General features: G+C 44.6%; 2 protein-coding genes across 6 annotated transcripts in view; one reads left to right on the top strand and one right to left on the bottom strand.

Moving 5' to 3' along the window:
* IKZF5 (IKAROS family zinc finger 5) overlaps positions 1-169 on the bottom strand; it is a 113,677-nt gene extending 113,508 nt beyond the window's left edge. Inside the window, exon 1 of one of the 2 annotated variants that reach the window (XM_033940998.1) lies at positions 18-169. The gene's annotated coding sequence lies outside the window, so the exon portion shown is untranslated. Of the gene's footprint in view, positions 1-11 lie in introns of both variants that reach the window. The other variant, XM_033940997.1, reaches the window with a different exon arrangement.
* A 4-nt stretch (positions 170-173) lies between these two features.
* ACADSB (acyl-CoA dehydrogenase short/branched chain) overlaps positions 174-15,825 on the top strand; it is a 156,293-nt gene continuing 140,641 nt past the window's right edge. For 2 of the 4 annotated variants that reach the window (XM_033940992.1, XM_033940994.1), the window contains exons 1-2: positions 174-346; positions 11,030-11,159. In XM_033940992.1, the coding sequence (XP_033796883.1) occupies positions 311-346; positions 11,030-11,159 (166 nt within the window). In that variant the 5' untranslated portion in view covers positions 174-310. Of the gene's footprint in view, positions 347-488; positions 625-11,029; positions 11,160-15,825 lie in introns of those variants that run through there. The other 2 variants (XM_033940993.1, XM_033940996.1) reach the window with 2 other exon arrangements.

The raw sequence follows: 15,825 nt of genomic DNA on the forward strand, positions 1-15,825 counted from the left end.
GTGTGTCCTACCGTTACCGGTTCCTAGGTGTCGTGTGGGGCTTCATTCCGATTCCGATTCCTCAGCACGAGCGTCGGTCTGAAGTGTTCGCCAGCGAGCCTCTCGTCGCCTCTAGCCGCCGCCACTGGCCGAAGCAGGGTCTAGCCGAGCGCTCTCTGAGCATGCGCGGCCACCCTGCCCATTCTATTGGCGAAGATAAATTGACGGCCGGCGTCTCCCCGCATTGGGAGGCCGCGCACTTCCGGGGCAAATCCAGGTGGAGGCTCGGAACGCAGAGGGCTCCCCTCCTTCACTCTGTCTGGTGACAAAAATGGCGGCGGCTGTTGTGCTGTCTGCTCGTGTGCAGGTGAGGGAGAGAGCGCTGGCTGAGTGCATGCTGGGATTAGTGGGTCGGGCTGTTGCTTCTTGTGCACCTTGAGGAAGAGCCCCCCAGTGGTATTTGCCCTCAAAGAACACCAAGAGGCCCTCAATGGAATGCGAAATTAGTGAGCATGCGCTGTGGGTGGCGTGCTGACCCCCAACTAGGGTTACCAGATGTCCGGGAAAACCCTTTTTTCCCACTGGCCTCATTTTTCCTCCAGCAACCTGAAGGACACCAGATTCATTCTCCTCGATTGACATTCTGTGAGTCTGTCCTCTCTTGGTTTATGTTTGTTTAAGATCTGATATACCTTACAAAAGGGGACGTCAATTAATTGTCAGTCCCGCCCCCAGCCCCGCCCCCAATTTCTTCCATTCGTTTTTCGTGTACACATAATATCTTATTAATTCATAATGGTAACCATACATTTTTCTAAAAACAAACCACAAAGCACACTATACACGTAGAAAATGTTAATTATCATTTATATTTAGGGGTTTGTCAAAGATGTCAAGGCAGATGACTTTAAAATATACAATGTCACCTCAGTAATTATAGAAAAATAGACAAATATAGACAGCAGATATAAATTCTTAAAACTGACACATTTTGATCACTAAATTGAAAATAAAATCATTTTTCCTACCTTTGCTGTCTGGTGATTTCATGAGTCTGGTTGCGTTTCCTTCTGACTGTGTATCCTTTCTTTCTTTCTGCACTCAGACCCAACAATTGTCCCTTTCTATTCCCTCCTTCCTTCCTTCCTATGTCCTCAGTGCCTCCTTCCTATGTCCTTAGTGCCCCTTGTGTCCTTAGTGCCTCCTTCCTATGTCCTTAGTGCCCCTTCCTATGTCCTTGGTGTTCCCAGTGCCTCCTTCCTATGTCCTCAGTGCTCCTTCCCGTGTCCTTAGTGCCTCCAGTGCATCCTTCCTATGTCCTTAGTGCCCCTTCCTATGTCCTTGGTGCTCCCAGTGCCTCCTTCCTATGCCCTCAGTGCCCCTTCCCATGTCCTTAGTGCCCCCAGTGCCTCCTTCCCATGTCCTTAGCGCCCCCAGTGCCTCATTCCTATGTCCTTAATACCCCCAGTGCCTCCTTCCTATGTCCTCAGTGCCTCATTCCTATCTCCTTAGTGCCCTCAGTGCCTCCTTCCTATTCCTTAGTGCCCCCAGTGCCTCTTTCCCATGTCCCCCTCACTGTCTTCCAGACTTTGTCCCACCCCAACCCCCAAAGCCAGCCTGCCTACCTACCTCCCTGCCATGCCAAAGCCAGCCTGCTTGCCTGTCTACCTCCTTCCCTCCCTGCCGCACAAGAAAAAAAAGCCTCCCTCCTTCCTTCCCCCCATTCCGCCGCCGCTGCTACTAATTGCCAGCCTCTCTCCTTACCTCCCTGCTGCTGCTAATCGCCACCCAGAAGCATTTTTCCCGACGTCAATCGCTGCCTGCCTGGCCCAGAACGTCCTCTCCGACGTCAGAATTGATGTCGGGAAGAAGGCTTCTGGGCGGCGATTATCAGCAGCAGCAGCAGGGACGTAAGGAGGGAGGCGTACCAGGGGCATTTGAATCTGGCGTTGGAGGGAGGCTTTTTTTTTTTTTTTTGCAAGGCAGGGAGGGACAGTAAGTGAACGCCTGTCCCGTTGTCCCCGCGCACATCTTTGGGACGCTGTCATGAAAGCGGGACATTTCGGCATCCTGAAGCTGTGTGTGAGGAAAACGGGACGGGGATCTAAAAACGGGACGTATGGTCACCTAGATATACCGCTCCTGCATTTTACTGACCTAAGCAGTTTACAATGTATCAAACTAAAATGAAATTAGGTACTTGAGAAAACCTACCCTTTCTGTTCCAAAGGCTTACAATCTAGAGCAATCCAAGAGCAAAAATCAAAGAAATAAAAATAATGAAAGAAAATAAAAAATAAAATAAAACAAATTTAAGAGATAGAAAAGTGTCTGAAGCAGCCTGATAGCAAACAGTCATATTTTACTGCTGGTCATACAACTCCCGGCACAGCACACTTCACAGATCTGTCACTGGCAGAGTTTGAGAGCATCAAAGAAATTAACATTTACCTCCTACTTCTCCGACCTATTGCACCTTTAAAGCAGTAGTTCCCAACCTTTTCCTGGAGGACCACCAGGCCAATTGGGTTTTCAGGATAGCCCTAATGAATATGCATGGAGCAGATTTGCATGCCTGTCACTTCCATTATATGCAAAACTCTGTCATGCATATTCATTAGGGCTAGCCTGAAAACCCGATTGGCCTGATGGTCCTCCAGGACAGGGTTGGGAACCACCGCTTTAGAGTATGTGTTGGTGGGTCCTTCCCTACTGCTATCCCGCTAATGTACCACAGGGTTCTGTCTTAAGACCTCTTCTCTTTCTACACCTCTTCCCTCGGTGCCCTGATCTCCTCCCATGCCTTCCAGTTTCACCTATATCAGTGATGGCTAACCTTTTTAAGCCCGAGTGCCCAAACTGCCGCACAAAACCAAAGAATTTCCTCAAAGTGCCAGCACGTCAATTAAACCTTAATAACAAGATTTTAGCATCTAAAAACTCTTTATAAAGTTGCCTGAACTATGTAACATCATTTTTAAAGGTTGGAATCTTTGTATTGTCAGAGAATCAATTTGATTCACAATCCTTTGGTTTTCATTTCAATTTATTGGCAATTTATAATGTTTTAATGATTTCATTCAATTTAATGAATTTAGGAAGAATTTGATTCAGTTACACAATATATTTTAAATGTATTATTCACATAACATGTCAAATGTATCCTGAGTAAAAAAAAAGATAAACTTCTTAAAACTGTTAACTGTGTCAAGACTCGGTGTGTATTCCCAAAGAGTCTATACATGTTTTTTTGTAAAATTTACAATCAAATTAGAAAATAGTTAAATCATTACATTTCTAATAATATGATGTAAAGAAAACAAAAGAGCTTTCAATTAAACCAACCGTTTTTATTGGAAATTCCAGATTGGAATACAACAGGGCCATGTAAAGTCCCTTTTTTAAATAACATCTTTAAATAATATTTAAATAACTTAGAAAGTGTCTTAACTGCAAACTGAAAACACTGCTTCATGTAAACATATGCATTGGGCATGCTCTGAAAAAAATTAATGTGATTTTTGTTGTTGCATGCATGCTGATAACTTGTCAATCCTTGGCTCATAGTGCGTTAATTTCAGAGCAACACATGCAGCACTCATGTCATCCGTTAATCTGTTTCTAGCATCAGATTTTATATGATTCAAAGCCGAAAACAGCTGCTCACAAGCATAGGATGACCCAAACAAAGTAAGAAGAGCAATCCCAAGTGCTTTCATGGACTTAAAATTGTCTGGCAGAGAATTCCACGCTTTTAGGATTTCATTTTCAGAACTGCTAGCAGTGATTTCATTTGTCACCCTTTCACACTCAATACGTTCAAGAGCCGCACGCAAGTCATTGAATTTACTTTTCCAGATAGAGCTTTCTTGAAATTCCAGTAGCTCCTTTTCCAAATTTTGAATATCCAACCACTGTAAGCAGGAAAGATCAAGATCTTCAAATGTGGACTTTTCTGGGGAAGTTATAAATGAAAGGGTTGTCTCCATCTTACGGAACTGAGGAAATCTTTTACTAAAATTCTCCTTTGCTTCGGCTACAATGGTGGAATATGCTTTGTGGATTTCCTGATGTTTTTTATGACTGTCCACAAATGTTGTAGAATTATCCAAATATATTTTTAGGTTGGGAAAATATTTTAGCTGTCCACTCTCAAGGTCTTTTTCAAAAACATGCAATTTTCTCTCAAAAGCTTTGATGTCACTAAACATGCTTTCTGCTGTTTTTCCCATGCCTTGTAATTTTTTGTTTAGTACATTAAAGTGGTTAGTAAAATCTGTAAAGAACATGAGGTTGGTAAGCCAGGCCATGTTGGTGAGTTGAGGATAGTCTTCCCCCTTTTCGTTCATAAATAGCCTAACTTCTTCCAAGCAGGCCACAAATCTCTCTAACACTCGTCCTCTGCTCAGCCACCGGACATTATTGTACATCAGTAAAGTGTTATATTGTGCCTGAACCTCATCAAGAAGGGCTTGAAATTGTTGAAAATTAAGAGCACGCGCCATGATGAAGTTCACCATTTTTGTTACATCTTTGAGGACATCGTCAAGTTTTTTGCTGCTTTCTTTGGCGCAGAGAGCCTCTTGATGTATTATGCAGTGAAATTGAATCAGTGGATGTTTTGCTTCCTTAGCAAAGAAATGAATGAATCCTGATGTTGTCCCCACCATGCTAGGTGCTCCATCGCTAGTAACTGAAACCACTTTTTCTGGACTTATGTCTAGTGATGAAAAAGCCTCCATCAAAGCATTGTGGATATCTATCCCTTGTGTTCTTCCAGGCAAAGACAGCAGTTTTACCAGCTCTTCTCTCATGATATCACCAGTAGCATGACGCAAAATGAGCGCTAGTCTTGCATGGTTAGTAATATCTGTACTTTCATCCAAGCACATGGAGTAGAAGGGTGCTTTTTGTAAGTCGCAAGTAAGCTGTTGACTAACATCAGCAGCCATTCCCAGAACCCTATCTTTTGCAGTATTTCTGCTTAGCGGCATCTCAGAGATGCGCTGCACAATTTTATCCTTGTTTTGGAAATCATGGAAGAGTGAATTACTCCCAGCCAAAATTGCCTTTTTGATAAAATCTCCATCAGAGAGGGGCTTACCATGTTTTGCCATGCACAGTGAAATTTGAAAGCTGGCAACTGTAAGATGATTAGTTTTTGAAAGATAGTTGCTAAAATTAAGAGACTGGGAGTGATATTTCTTTAATTTTCCTACAAGGAACTCTTTTCTTTGAGCTAAACCAAGTTCAGCAACACTGTTATGGTTGGTCTCAAAGTGACGTTTGACACTTGATGTGCGAGACACAACACTTTCATTACACATAATACACAATGCTTTCCCACTGCGTTCAATCACTCCATATGTCTCTGTCTAGGCCTCTTGGAATGGTCTTCCACTATCTGTTTTTGCTTTTTTTTTGCTGTACTCATTTTCTTTGTTCAAGACTTCAAGTCTACAAAAAGATAAAATTTGTATAATAAAAAAAATCTAATGAAGTGCTGTATACAAATCCGTCCCCATAAAAAAATATGTGATTGGGGAATTTTACTAATTGTAGACATCCGTTTTGGTCAAAAAATATACTGTCCGGGTGAAAACCGGACTTGTGCAACCCTATCCTGGACACCTAGACAAATAGCCAGATAATTTAATAGGTTTTTAAAAAGGAGCCCAGGTAAGTTTATAATTAACATTAGTATTATTGGTCCAATTAAACTTAAGCAGCACAGGTAGGGCAAAGTAGAAGTTTACCTAATAATAAATTATGTAGAATGCAGATTGCGTCTCCTGTTCTCCTCAAGTCTCCCGCCAGGGTGGGAGGGCGTGACAGAAGAACGCTCGTTGCTGTAGGCGAGTACCTGGGCGGGTTCAGAGGCGGGGAGTGAGACTTTGCTTCTCACAGCCCCGCGGCGGTTCAGGCAGCCGCGAGGAACACATTGCCAGGCAGGGCCGGACTGGGACAAAAAATAGGCCCGGGCATTTTAGGTTGAGCAGCCCAATCACATGACCTCACGCAGGCCCCGCCCATTGAAGTCCAGGGGCAGGGCTAAAATGCAGAAGCACAATGTAATTTAAAGGAAGATGCACAGGAAAGATAATCGTGCGATATGTTCAAACTTTAATCTAATATAATAAAATGGTAGGACGCGCATGCGCACTAAAAAAAACATGTTCCCTGATCCGTCGCGTTTTTTTTAATGCGCATGCGCGGGTTTACGTCACCAAACTCGGCAACTTGGACAACAATTGCGCTTATGCTCAAGCCGCCACCACGAATCCTCTCTCGAACCGCACCAGGATCGAGAGAGGAGCTGCGGCGGGGGCTTGAGCATAAGCGCCATTGTTGTCCCCCTACCTAGCTGCGAGGCTGCGGTGGCCTTCCTCACGGTTTCACGGTGCTTGGTCCGCCAAACAATTCCTGACGTTGACCAAATTTGCCCCACCGTTCCTTCCCTTCCTCCATCAGGTACAGTTCAGCTCTGCCTATGTTAAAAGCAGCTGCTTTGAAATTGGAGCCCTGCCGCCACCGTAACACGTTCCCTCTGCCGCGGTCCCAAATGTCAGAGAAGGGGCGGGACCAAGGCAGAGGGGAAAGTGCTACGGCAGTGGCAGGGCTCCGATTTCGACGCGGCTGCTTTTAACATTGGTGGAGCTGCACTGCACCTGATGGAGGGAGGGAAGGAAAGGTGGTTGTGCGCTGTTGAGCCCCTCTGCACGGGCCCAAACCAAAAAAGGAGCCAGGACTCTTCCCAACCCGGCGCCGCCAGACCCGACAAGACGGCCCTACACTCACAGACCCGCGAGCAGGGTTGCCATGGAAACCTAACCGGAATTACATGCAGTCGCGCAAGGGTCAGTGAGAGGGGATCAGGAGCTAAAGAGAGATTGAAAAAAACAAACAAACAACAGTGCACAAGTAGAGAGAGACACACAGACAGTCACAGAAGGACAGGGGGCTAAAGACACAGATTGACAAAATAACAAAACACAGAGGACAAGGAGAGAGAGAGAGACACACACAGACACTCACAGAAGGACAGGGGGCTAAAGAGACAGATTGAAAAAATAACAAAACACAGAGGACAAGGAGAGAGAGACACAGGAAAAAAAATGACAAACAGACATACAGCAGCCAAGGAGACAGACATACTTACTTACATACAGCGTCCAAGTAGACAGACAGAGAGACAGCAAAAAAATACAAACAGCCAAGGAGACAAACAGAAAAAAAATAAAAATTACAATGCCCAAGGATAAATTCAGGAAAAAAAACCTTCCAGACATACAGTGGCCAAGGAGTTAGCCTGAAAAAAAGGCATACAGACATACAGCAGCCAATGAGACAGACAGACTGACAGCGACCAAGTAGACAATCAGCAAAAAAACACAAACAAACACACAAAGCAAAAAATTAGAAACATACAGCGGCCAAGGAGACAGGCATGCAACAAATAGGAAAAATAAAAAACTTTTAATAAATCAACCATACATGAAGAAGGAATAAAAAAAAAAAAAAAAGGGAAAAGACACCTACAGGGAAACACAGGATCAAGAGCATACAGAGAAAACAGAAGTTTGCAGGAATCAGGAACATATAGAGAAAGGAGAGCAGAGACCCCTGCAAGAAGAGAAAAATAGCAAAGAGACTGGGGATGAGAAAGAGAGCAGAGATGCTTGCAGGGAGAAAAAGCTAAGCAGTAATGTTACAGCTTGAGAGTGCAGACTGAGGAAGAAAGCAAGAGACAGCGCTACACAGGGAAATGGAGGGAGGAAAGAGACAGAAAGAAAAATACAGACAGACATAAATTCTAGCACCCGTTAATGTAACGGGCTTAACGACTAGTGTTCTATAAAAGCAATGACAGACTCTCACCTTTGAAACAAAAATGACAAGCGCTTATCAATAAAACCAAACCATGGGGTCCGTGCTTTTTACAATGAAAAATCCGGATAACAAGAGGCAGCTCAGCAATGTCCAACCTTAGTGAGCTGGAGGTTTATGTGTCAGCAGAGGACTAAGAAGAGATGTTTTATTTGTAGTCTTGATGTATTGGAGAAGTGACTGCGATTCCCCAAATAAAATGACCTGCAAACTGGATTAATCGCATTAATGACTATACAACATTGGATTCATCACAATAACAACTAATTAAGAGGTGACCTGAGTGCATGGGAAAAGGACTTTTATTTTTCATTATTGGATGTTTACAAAAGCACTGTGAAGGGCCACATATACATTTTACTGTTTTTTGCTATATTGAGTTTTCCATAAGGTACAGCGCAGAGGATTAGTGTGTTGGTTGTTCACAGAGAGCCCAGCCCTCCTCTCAGCTTACTGAACTTCTCTATGCAATCATCATAAGCAGCTTTTTTATTTCCTCGAATTTAGCATGTCCCCCATGGAAGATACAGAGGTTTTTACAGAGGAGCACATTATTAGACACATTAACATCCCCCCATATCCTCACCTCTCTAGCATGGGAGCACTAGGAACTGTTCCTGATTACAGATGTCACATGTGGAGTCACACTACAGCCTCACTGAGTTCCTGTGACAGACTCAGTGTGAAGCTTCTCTTCCTCCCCCCACTTCCCCCTCACACACTGCCTGGCTCATAGGAACTAAGGGGAAGACAAGCAGGCTAAACATCCACTCACAGGACTGCAGCCAGCACAGGAGGATGGGCTGCGGCCCACCGGGACAATGCCCGGTCCTCCCAATGGCCAGTCCGGCCCTGTTGCCAGGTGAGCTGCAAAGCAGACACTGGCACACTCGCCTCCCGTCGCGCCGCATATCTTAATTGCGGACCTTCCCGCGTGCCAGCTGCAAGGCCTTCGTGTGCCACAGCTGGCACGCGTGCCATAGGTTCGCCATCGCTGACCTATATGCTGATGAATCCCAGATCTACCTCCCTACAACTGAAATTTCACCTAAAGTCCAAGAAAAAGTCTCTGCCTGTTTGGCTAGGGTTACCCTAGACCCACCCAATTCCACCAATCTCTGCCCCATTACACCCTAACCCCAGCCCATGTTCCCTGCTGCCTGCTCTCATTGAACAAGAGCACATCCACACATGCGCGGATGCGCTGCTGCCCGACAGTGATTTGTTCCAAGCTTTTAAAAAACCCAGGCAAAGGAGGACATGTTTGGGGAAATCCGAACGTCTGGTAACCCTATGTTTGGCTGACATTGCTGCCTGGATGTCCTACCATCATCTGAAACTAAATACCATGTTTCCCTGAAAATAAAACAGTATCATTTTAATTTTGGGCCCAAAAAATGTACTAGGTCTTATTTTCGGAGTAGTGCTTATTTTTTTCTTGTACATGATCATCTTTCCCTTCTTCTCCTTCACCCCAATTTTTCCTCTTTCTTTTCTCTATCCCCCTCCCCCATTCCCTTGTGCCTTTCCTCTGCAGCATCTTTCTGTCCCTCCCTTCCATCCCCCTGTGCAGCAGAACCCTTGCCCAGCTTCCATCCTTCCCATCTCTTCTGCAACAGAACCTTTGAGCACCCGTCCCCACCGCGCAGCCGAACCCCTGCTGACCCTCCATCCTATCTGAACCTCACCAACTGCGAGCCTTATATACCTCCCTCTAGAGCATCATCGGCCGGTAGCACTCTAAATAGGCTGCTTCGCGGCCTTCTCTCATTGGGACCTTCTGTGTGCCGTGTTACTGATGATATTGGGAATTCCCCAATGAGAGAAGGCTGCGAAGCAGCCTGTTTAGAGTGTTGCCGGCCGATGCTGCTCTGGAGGGAGGTATGAAGGGCTCGCGATCAATGGGGTTCGGATGGAAGGATGGAGTGTCAGCGGGGGTTTGACGGCGGGGGGAAGCGCTACTGCCAGCAAATCCAGGATTGGGGTAGGGCTTATATTAAGACCTACCCCGAAAATCATACTAGGTCTTATTTTGGGGGAAACATGGTATGTCCAAGACTGAGCTGTTCCTCTTTCCTCCTAAACCCTCTGCTCCTCTCCCTCTGTTCTCTGTCTTCAGCACAGAGCTTTGTGCACATGTAACCATTGTGTTCGCCCTAATTAGCTCACTTCAGATCTGCATATAATTAGCTTGCTGTGTCAATAAGTAAAACTTTTAAGATTACATTTGCGTTAGAAGCCATCAGCATGCAGCTAATGCATTGGCTTCTAAGTCCATTTAGTTTTACTGCTGGGGCTTAGGATCTCTGATATAGACATTGAAGAAAAGAGAGCTCATGCTACATTCCTGACTCGCCAGTAATTCTCATCCAAAGCTCTGTTTGCACGGTGTGTTGCTATCTTAAGAACATAAGAATTGCCATACTGGGAAAGACTGAAGGTCCACCAAGCCCAGTGTCCTGTTTCCAACAGTTGCCAACCCAGGTCCCAAGTATCAGGCAGAAACCCAAAGAGTAACAATATTCCAGAACTGAGATTGTGAAGTCATAATGCCTCATTCCACCAGTGCCTAAGAGCCATCCTCAGCAGTGATGTCACAATGGCTCGGCTGTCCTAGACTTGGCTCGCATAAGAATATCTATACTGGAACAGATCAAAGGTCCATCAAGCCCAGTAGCCTGTTTCCAACAGTGGCAAACCCAGGTCCCAAGTACCAGGCAGAAACCCAAAGGGTAGCAACATTCCAGAGCTGAAATTATAAGGTCATAATGCCTCATTCCACTAATGCCTAAGAGCCAACCTCATCAGGGATGTCACAATGTCTTGATTGTCCTATACTTGGCTCACATAAAAACATAAGAATTACCATAATGGGACAGACTGAAGGTCACCAAGCCCAGTATCCTGTTTCCAACAGTGGCCAACCCAGTGCCCAAGAACCAGGCAGAAACCCAAAGAGTAGCAACATTCCAGAACACAGATTGCGATGTCATAAAATCTCATTCCACCAATGCCTAAGCCAACCTTATCTCTGATGTCATATTAGCTCGATTGTCCTAGACCTGGCTCACATAAGAACTGCCATACTGGGGCAGATCAAAGGTCCATCAAGCCTTCTTTAGGAGCATCTCCTCTTAATAATCATCTCTGTTTCTTGCTGCAGATGCTAGGAAGGCTGATCCCGAACTTTCTGGTCTCCCGGATGAGTTCTAAAGTGGAAGCCACCATTAGCAGTGGAATTCCTGTACCACTCAGCACCCTCACAGAGGAGGAAGCTATAATGAAGAGCATGGGTAATGTCTTCAGGAAAAGTTTCTTCTCTTTGGAGTTTGTCATTTCTACTTGGTGTACTTTGCTTGTGAGAATAGTTTGCATGCATAACGGATATTAAGTCTCTGTTATGCTCTCCAAATATATTTGTTGGGCATAGGAGGAATTTTAGTAGTACTTTTAGCTTTTTCCTAATTTAAATCAGTTATAATATGGATTAATCTAAGTTTCTTTGATAATCCTATATAGTAAAATGTGTGTAGGAGGTCACGGGTTAGATCTCACCTAGAATATTATGTACAACTGTGGAGGCTGAATCTGTGAAAAGATGTATATGGAGGCAGATCTGAAAAGGACTGCCAGATCAATGCAGAGTCCCAGTATTAGCTCTATGAAACGAGGCCCAAGATGAGAGGAGATCAGAAAGGCATTAATATACCAACAAGATAGGTCTACTCTACTGCTTGTTCGTTATTTCTTTCTCAAAGAATGTTCAGTGTGTCAGGATATATAGTAACATAGTAGATGACGGCAGATAAAGACCCAAATGGTCCATCCAGTCTGTCCTTCCTGATTCAATTAAAATTTTTTTTTTAACTATTTCTGGGCAAGAATCCAAAGCTCTACCCGGTACTGTGCTTTGGTTTCAACTGTCGAAATCTCTGTCAAATCTCACTCCAGCCCATCTATACCCTCCCAGCCATTGAAGCCCTCCCAGGCCCATCCTTCCCCAAACAGCTATATACAGACACAGACCGTGCAAGTCTGCCTAGTACTGGCCTTAGTTCAATTTTTATTATTATTTTCTGATTCTAGATCCTCTGTGTTCATCCCATGCTTCTTTGAACCCCATCACCGTTTTCTTCTCCACCACCTCTCTCGGGAGCGCATTCCAGGCATCCACCACCCTCTCCATAAAGTAGAATTTCCTAACATTGCTCTTGAATCTACCACCCCTCAACCTCAAATTATGTCCTCTGGTTTTACCATTTTCCTTTCTGTGGAAAAGATTTTCTTCTACGTAAATACCCTTCAAGTATTTGAACATCTGAATCATATCTCCCCTGTCCCTCCTTTCGTTTGGCACAAGCCTCCTATAATTTTCGTCACCCTCCTCTGGACTGCTTCAAGTCTTCTTACGTCCTTCACCAGATATGGTCTCCAAAACTGAACACAAAACTCCAAGTGGGGCCTCACCAACGACCTGTACAGGGGCATCAACACCTTCTACTGGCTATGCCTCTCTTTATACAGCCCAGCATCCTTCCGGCAGTAGCCACCGCCTTGTCACACTGTTTTTTCGCCTTTAGATCTTTGGACACTATCACCCCAAGGTCCCTCTTCCCGTCCGTGCATATCAGCTTCTCACCTCCCAGCATATACGGTTCCTTCCGATTATTAATCCCCAAATGCATTACTCTGCATTTCTTTGCATTGAATTTTAGTTGCTAGGCATTAGACCATTCCTCTAACTTTTGCAGATCCTTTTTCATATTTTCCACTCCCTCTTCAGTGTCTAGACTCTGTTACAAGTCTTGGTATCATTCGCAAAAAGGCAAACTTTTCCTTCTAACCCTTCAGCAATGTCACTCACAAACATATTGAACAGGATTGGCCCCAACACCGAACCCTGAGGGACTCCACTACTCACCTTTCCTTCCTCTGAGCGACTTCCATTAACCACCACTCTCTGATGTTTGTCTGACAGCTAGTTTCTAACCCAGTTCACCACTTTGGGTCCTAACTTCAGCCCTTCATGTTTGTTCAAGAGCCTCCTATGAGGAACCGTATCAAAGGCTTTGCTGAAATCTAAGTAAATTACATCTAGCATATGTCCTCAATCCAGCTCTCCGGTCACCCAATCAAAAAATTCAATCAGGTTTGTTTGGCACGATTTACCTTTTGTAAAGCCATGTTGCCTTGGATCCTGTAACCCATTAGATTCAAGGAAGTACACTATCCTTTCTTTCAGCAACACTTCCATTATTTTTCCAACAACCGAAATGATGCTCACCGGCCTGTAGTTTCCCGCTTCATCCCTGTGATGGTAGCTGAATAGGGACCACATCCGCTCTCCTCCAATCCCCAGGAACCATTCCTGTCTCCAGAGATTTGTTGAACAAGTCTTTAATAGGACCCGCCAGAACCTCTCTGAGCTCCCTCAGTATCCTTGGATGGATCCCATCAAGTTCCATCGCTTTGTCCACCTTCAGTTTTTCAAGTTGCTCATAAACACTCCTCCGTGAACGGCGCAGAATCTACTCCATTTTCCCATGAGAACCGGAGAACCGGGCAATTATAGACCTGTGAGTCTTACGTCTGTCCCAGGCAAGATGATTGAATCACTGATCAAGGATAGCATAGTTCAGCACTTGGACACACACGACTTGATGAAACCCAGTCAACATGGATTCAGGAAAGGGAAATCGTGTTTGACGAATTTACTCCAATTCTTTGAGACCGTGAACGAGCAAATTGATAGTGGAAAGCCGGTGGACATAATATACTTGGACTTCCAGAAAGCGTTCGACAAAGTTCCACACGAAAGACTTCTCAGGAAACTACAAAGCCATGGCATAGAGGGAGATATACAAAGATGGATAGGCAAATGGCTGGATAACAGGAAGCAGAGAGTGGGCATTAATGGGAAGTTCTCCGACTGGGAGATAGTGACTAGTGGTGTACCCCAGGGCTCAGTACTTGGACCGATCCTTTTTAATATTTATATCAATGACTTGGAAAACGGAACATCCAGTGAGATCATCAAGTTTGCAGATGACACAAAACTCTGCCGGGCAATCAGATCGCAGGAGGATAGTGAGGAACTCCAGAGCGATTTGTGTCGGTTAGAAAAATGGGCGGAGAAATGGCAGATGAAGTTCAACGTGGAGAAATGCAAGGTAATGCATTTAGGCAGTAAGAATAAGGAATATGAGTACAGAATGTCAGGTGCAAGTCTGGGAAAAAGTGTACAAGAAAGGGATCTGGGTGTACTGATAGATAGGACCCTGAAGCCGTCAGCACAATGCGCGGCAGCGGCAAAGAAGGCAAATAGAATGTTGGGCATGATAAAGAAAGGAATCTCGAGTAGATCGGAGAAAGTTATAATGCCGCTTTATAGGGCAATGGTCAGACCCCACTTGGAATACTGCGTCCAACATTGGTCTCCCTACCTAAAGAAGGATATAAAACTGCTGGAGAGGGTGCAGAGACGAGCAACCAAACTAGTGAAGGGTATGGAGAAACTGGTATATGAGGATCGACTTAAAACACTGGGATTGTTCTCCCTTGAGAAAAGGAGACTGCGTGGGGATATGATCGAGACCTTCAAAATACTGAAAGGAATCGACAAAATAGAGCAGAGAAGATTATTTACATTGTCCAATTTGACACGGACAAGAGGACATGAAATGAAGCTAAGGGGGGACAAGTTCAGGACTAATGTCAGAAAGTTCTGCTTCACACAGAGAGTGGTTGGCATCTGGAATACTCTCCCAGGGGAGATTATTGCAGAATCGACAGTCCTAGGCTTCAAAAGCAAACTAGATGCATATCTCCTTGAGAGAGGCATATAAAGTATGGTTGGCTATAAAATAAACCAGGTGTATACCTGGCAGGGCCTCCGTGTGTGCGGATCGCCGGACTTGATGGACCGAAGGTCTGATCCGGAGATGGCGCTTCTTATGTTCTTAACTTTGCTAGACAATCTCGGTCCTTCTCCAGGATTTTCTTCCATGAACACAGAACAGAAGTATTTGTTTAGCACATTTGCTTTTTCCTCATCACTCTCCACATATCGGTTCTCAGCATCTTTTTGTTTAGCAATTCCATTTTTCATCTTCCTCCTTTCACTAATAAAATTTTTGTCTCCCTTTTTTTACAGTTTTAGCTATTTGTTCTGCTGCCTGTGCTTTTACCAGACGCATCTCTCTCTTGGCTTCTTTCAGTTTCACCCTATAATCCTTTCTGCACTAATCTTCTTGGGTTTTTTTATATTTCACGAATGCCAACTCTTTCGCCTTTATTTTCTCCGCCACTAGTTTGGAGAACCATATCGGTTTCCTTTTTCTCTTGTTTTTATTTATTTTCTTCACATAAAGGTCCATAGCCATTTTTATTGCTCCTTTCAGCTTAGACCACTGTCTTTCCACTTCTCATATGTCCTCCCATCTTTTCTTCAGGTACTCTCCTATTTCATTAAAGTCCGTACATTTGAAATCTATGACTTTAAGTATTGTGCGGCCTCTCTCCACTTTAGTCGTTATATCAAACCAAACCATTTGAACATAAGAATTGCCGCTGCTGGGTCAGACCGCTCACGCGGCAGCCCTCTGGTCAAAGACCAGCGCCCTAACTGAGACTAGCCCTACCTGTGTACGTTCTGGTTCAGCAGGAACTTGTCTAACTTTGTCTTGAATCCCTGGAGGGTGTTTTCCCCTATGACAGACTCCGGAAGAGTGTTCCAGTTTTCTACCACTCTCTGGGTGAAGAAGAACTTCCTTACGTTCGTAGGGAATCTATCCCCTTTCAATTTTAGAGAGTGCCCTCTCATTCTCCCTACCTTGGAGAGGGTGAACAACCTGTCCTTATCTACTAAACAGTACCTTGAATGTTTTGATCATGTCCCCTCAGTACCTTGAATGTTTTGATCATGTCCCCTCTCAATCTCCTCTGTTTGAGGGAGAAAAA

The sequence above is a fragment of the Geotrypetes seraphini genome, chromosome 4 (assembly GCF_902459505.1).
Source record: "Geotrypetes seraphini chromosome 4, aGeoSer1.1, whole genome shotgun sequence".
In the NCBI taxonomy this organism is placed as follows: Eukaryota; Metazoa; Chordata; class Amphibia; order Gymnophiona; family Dermophiidae; genus Geotrypetes; species Geotrypetes seraphini.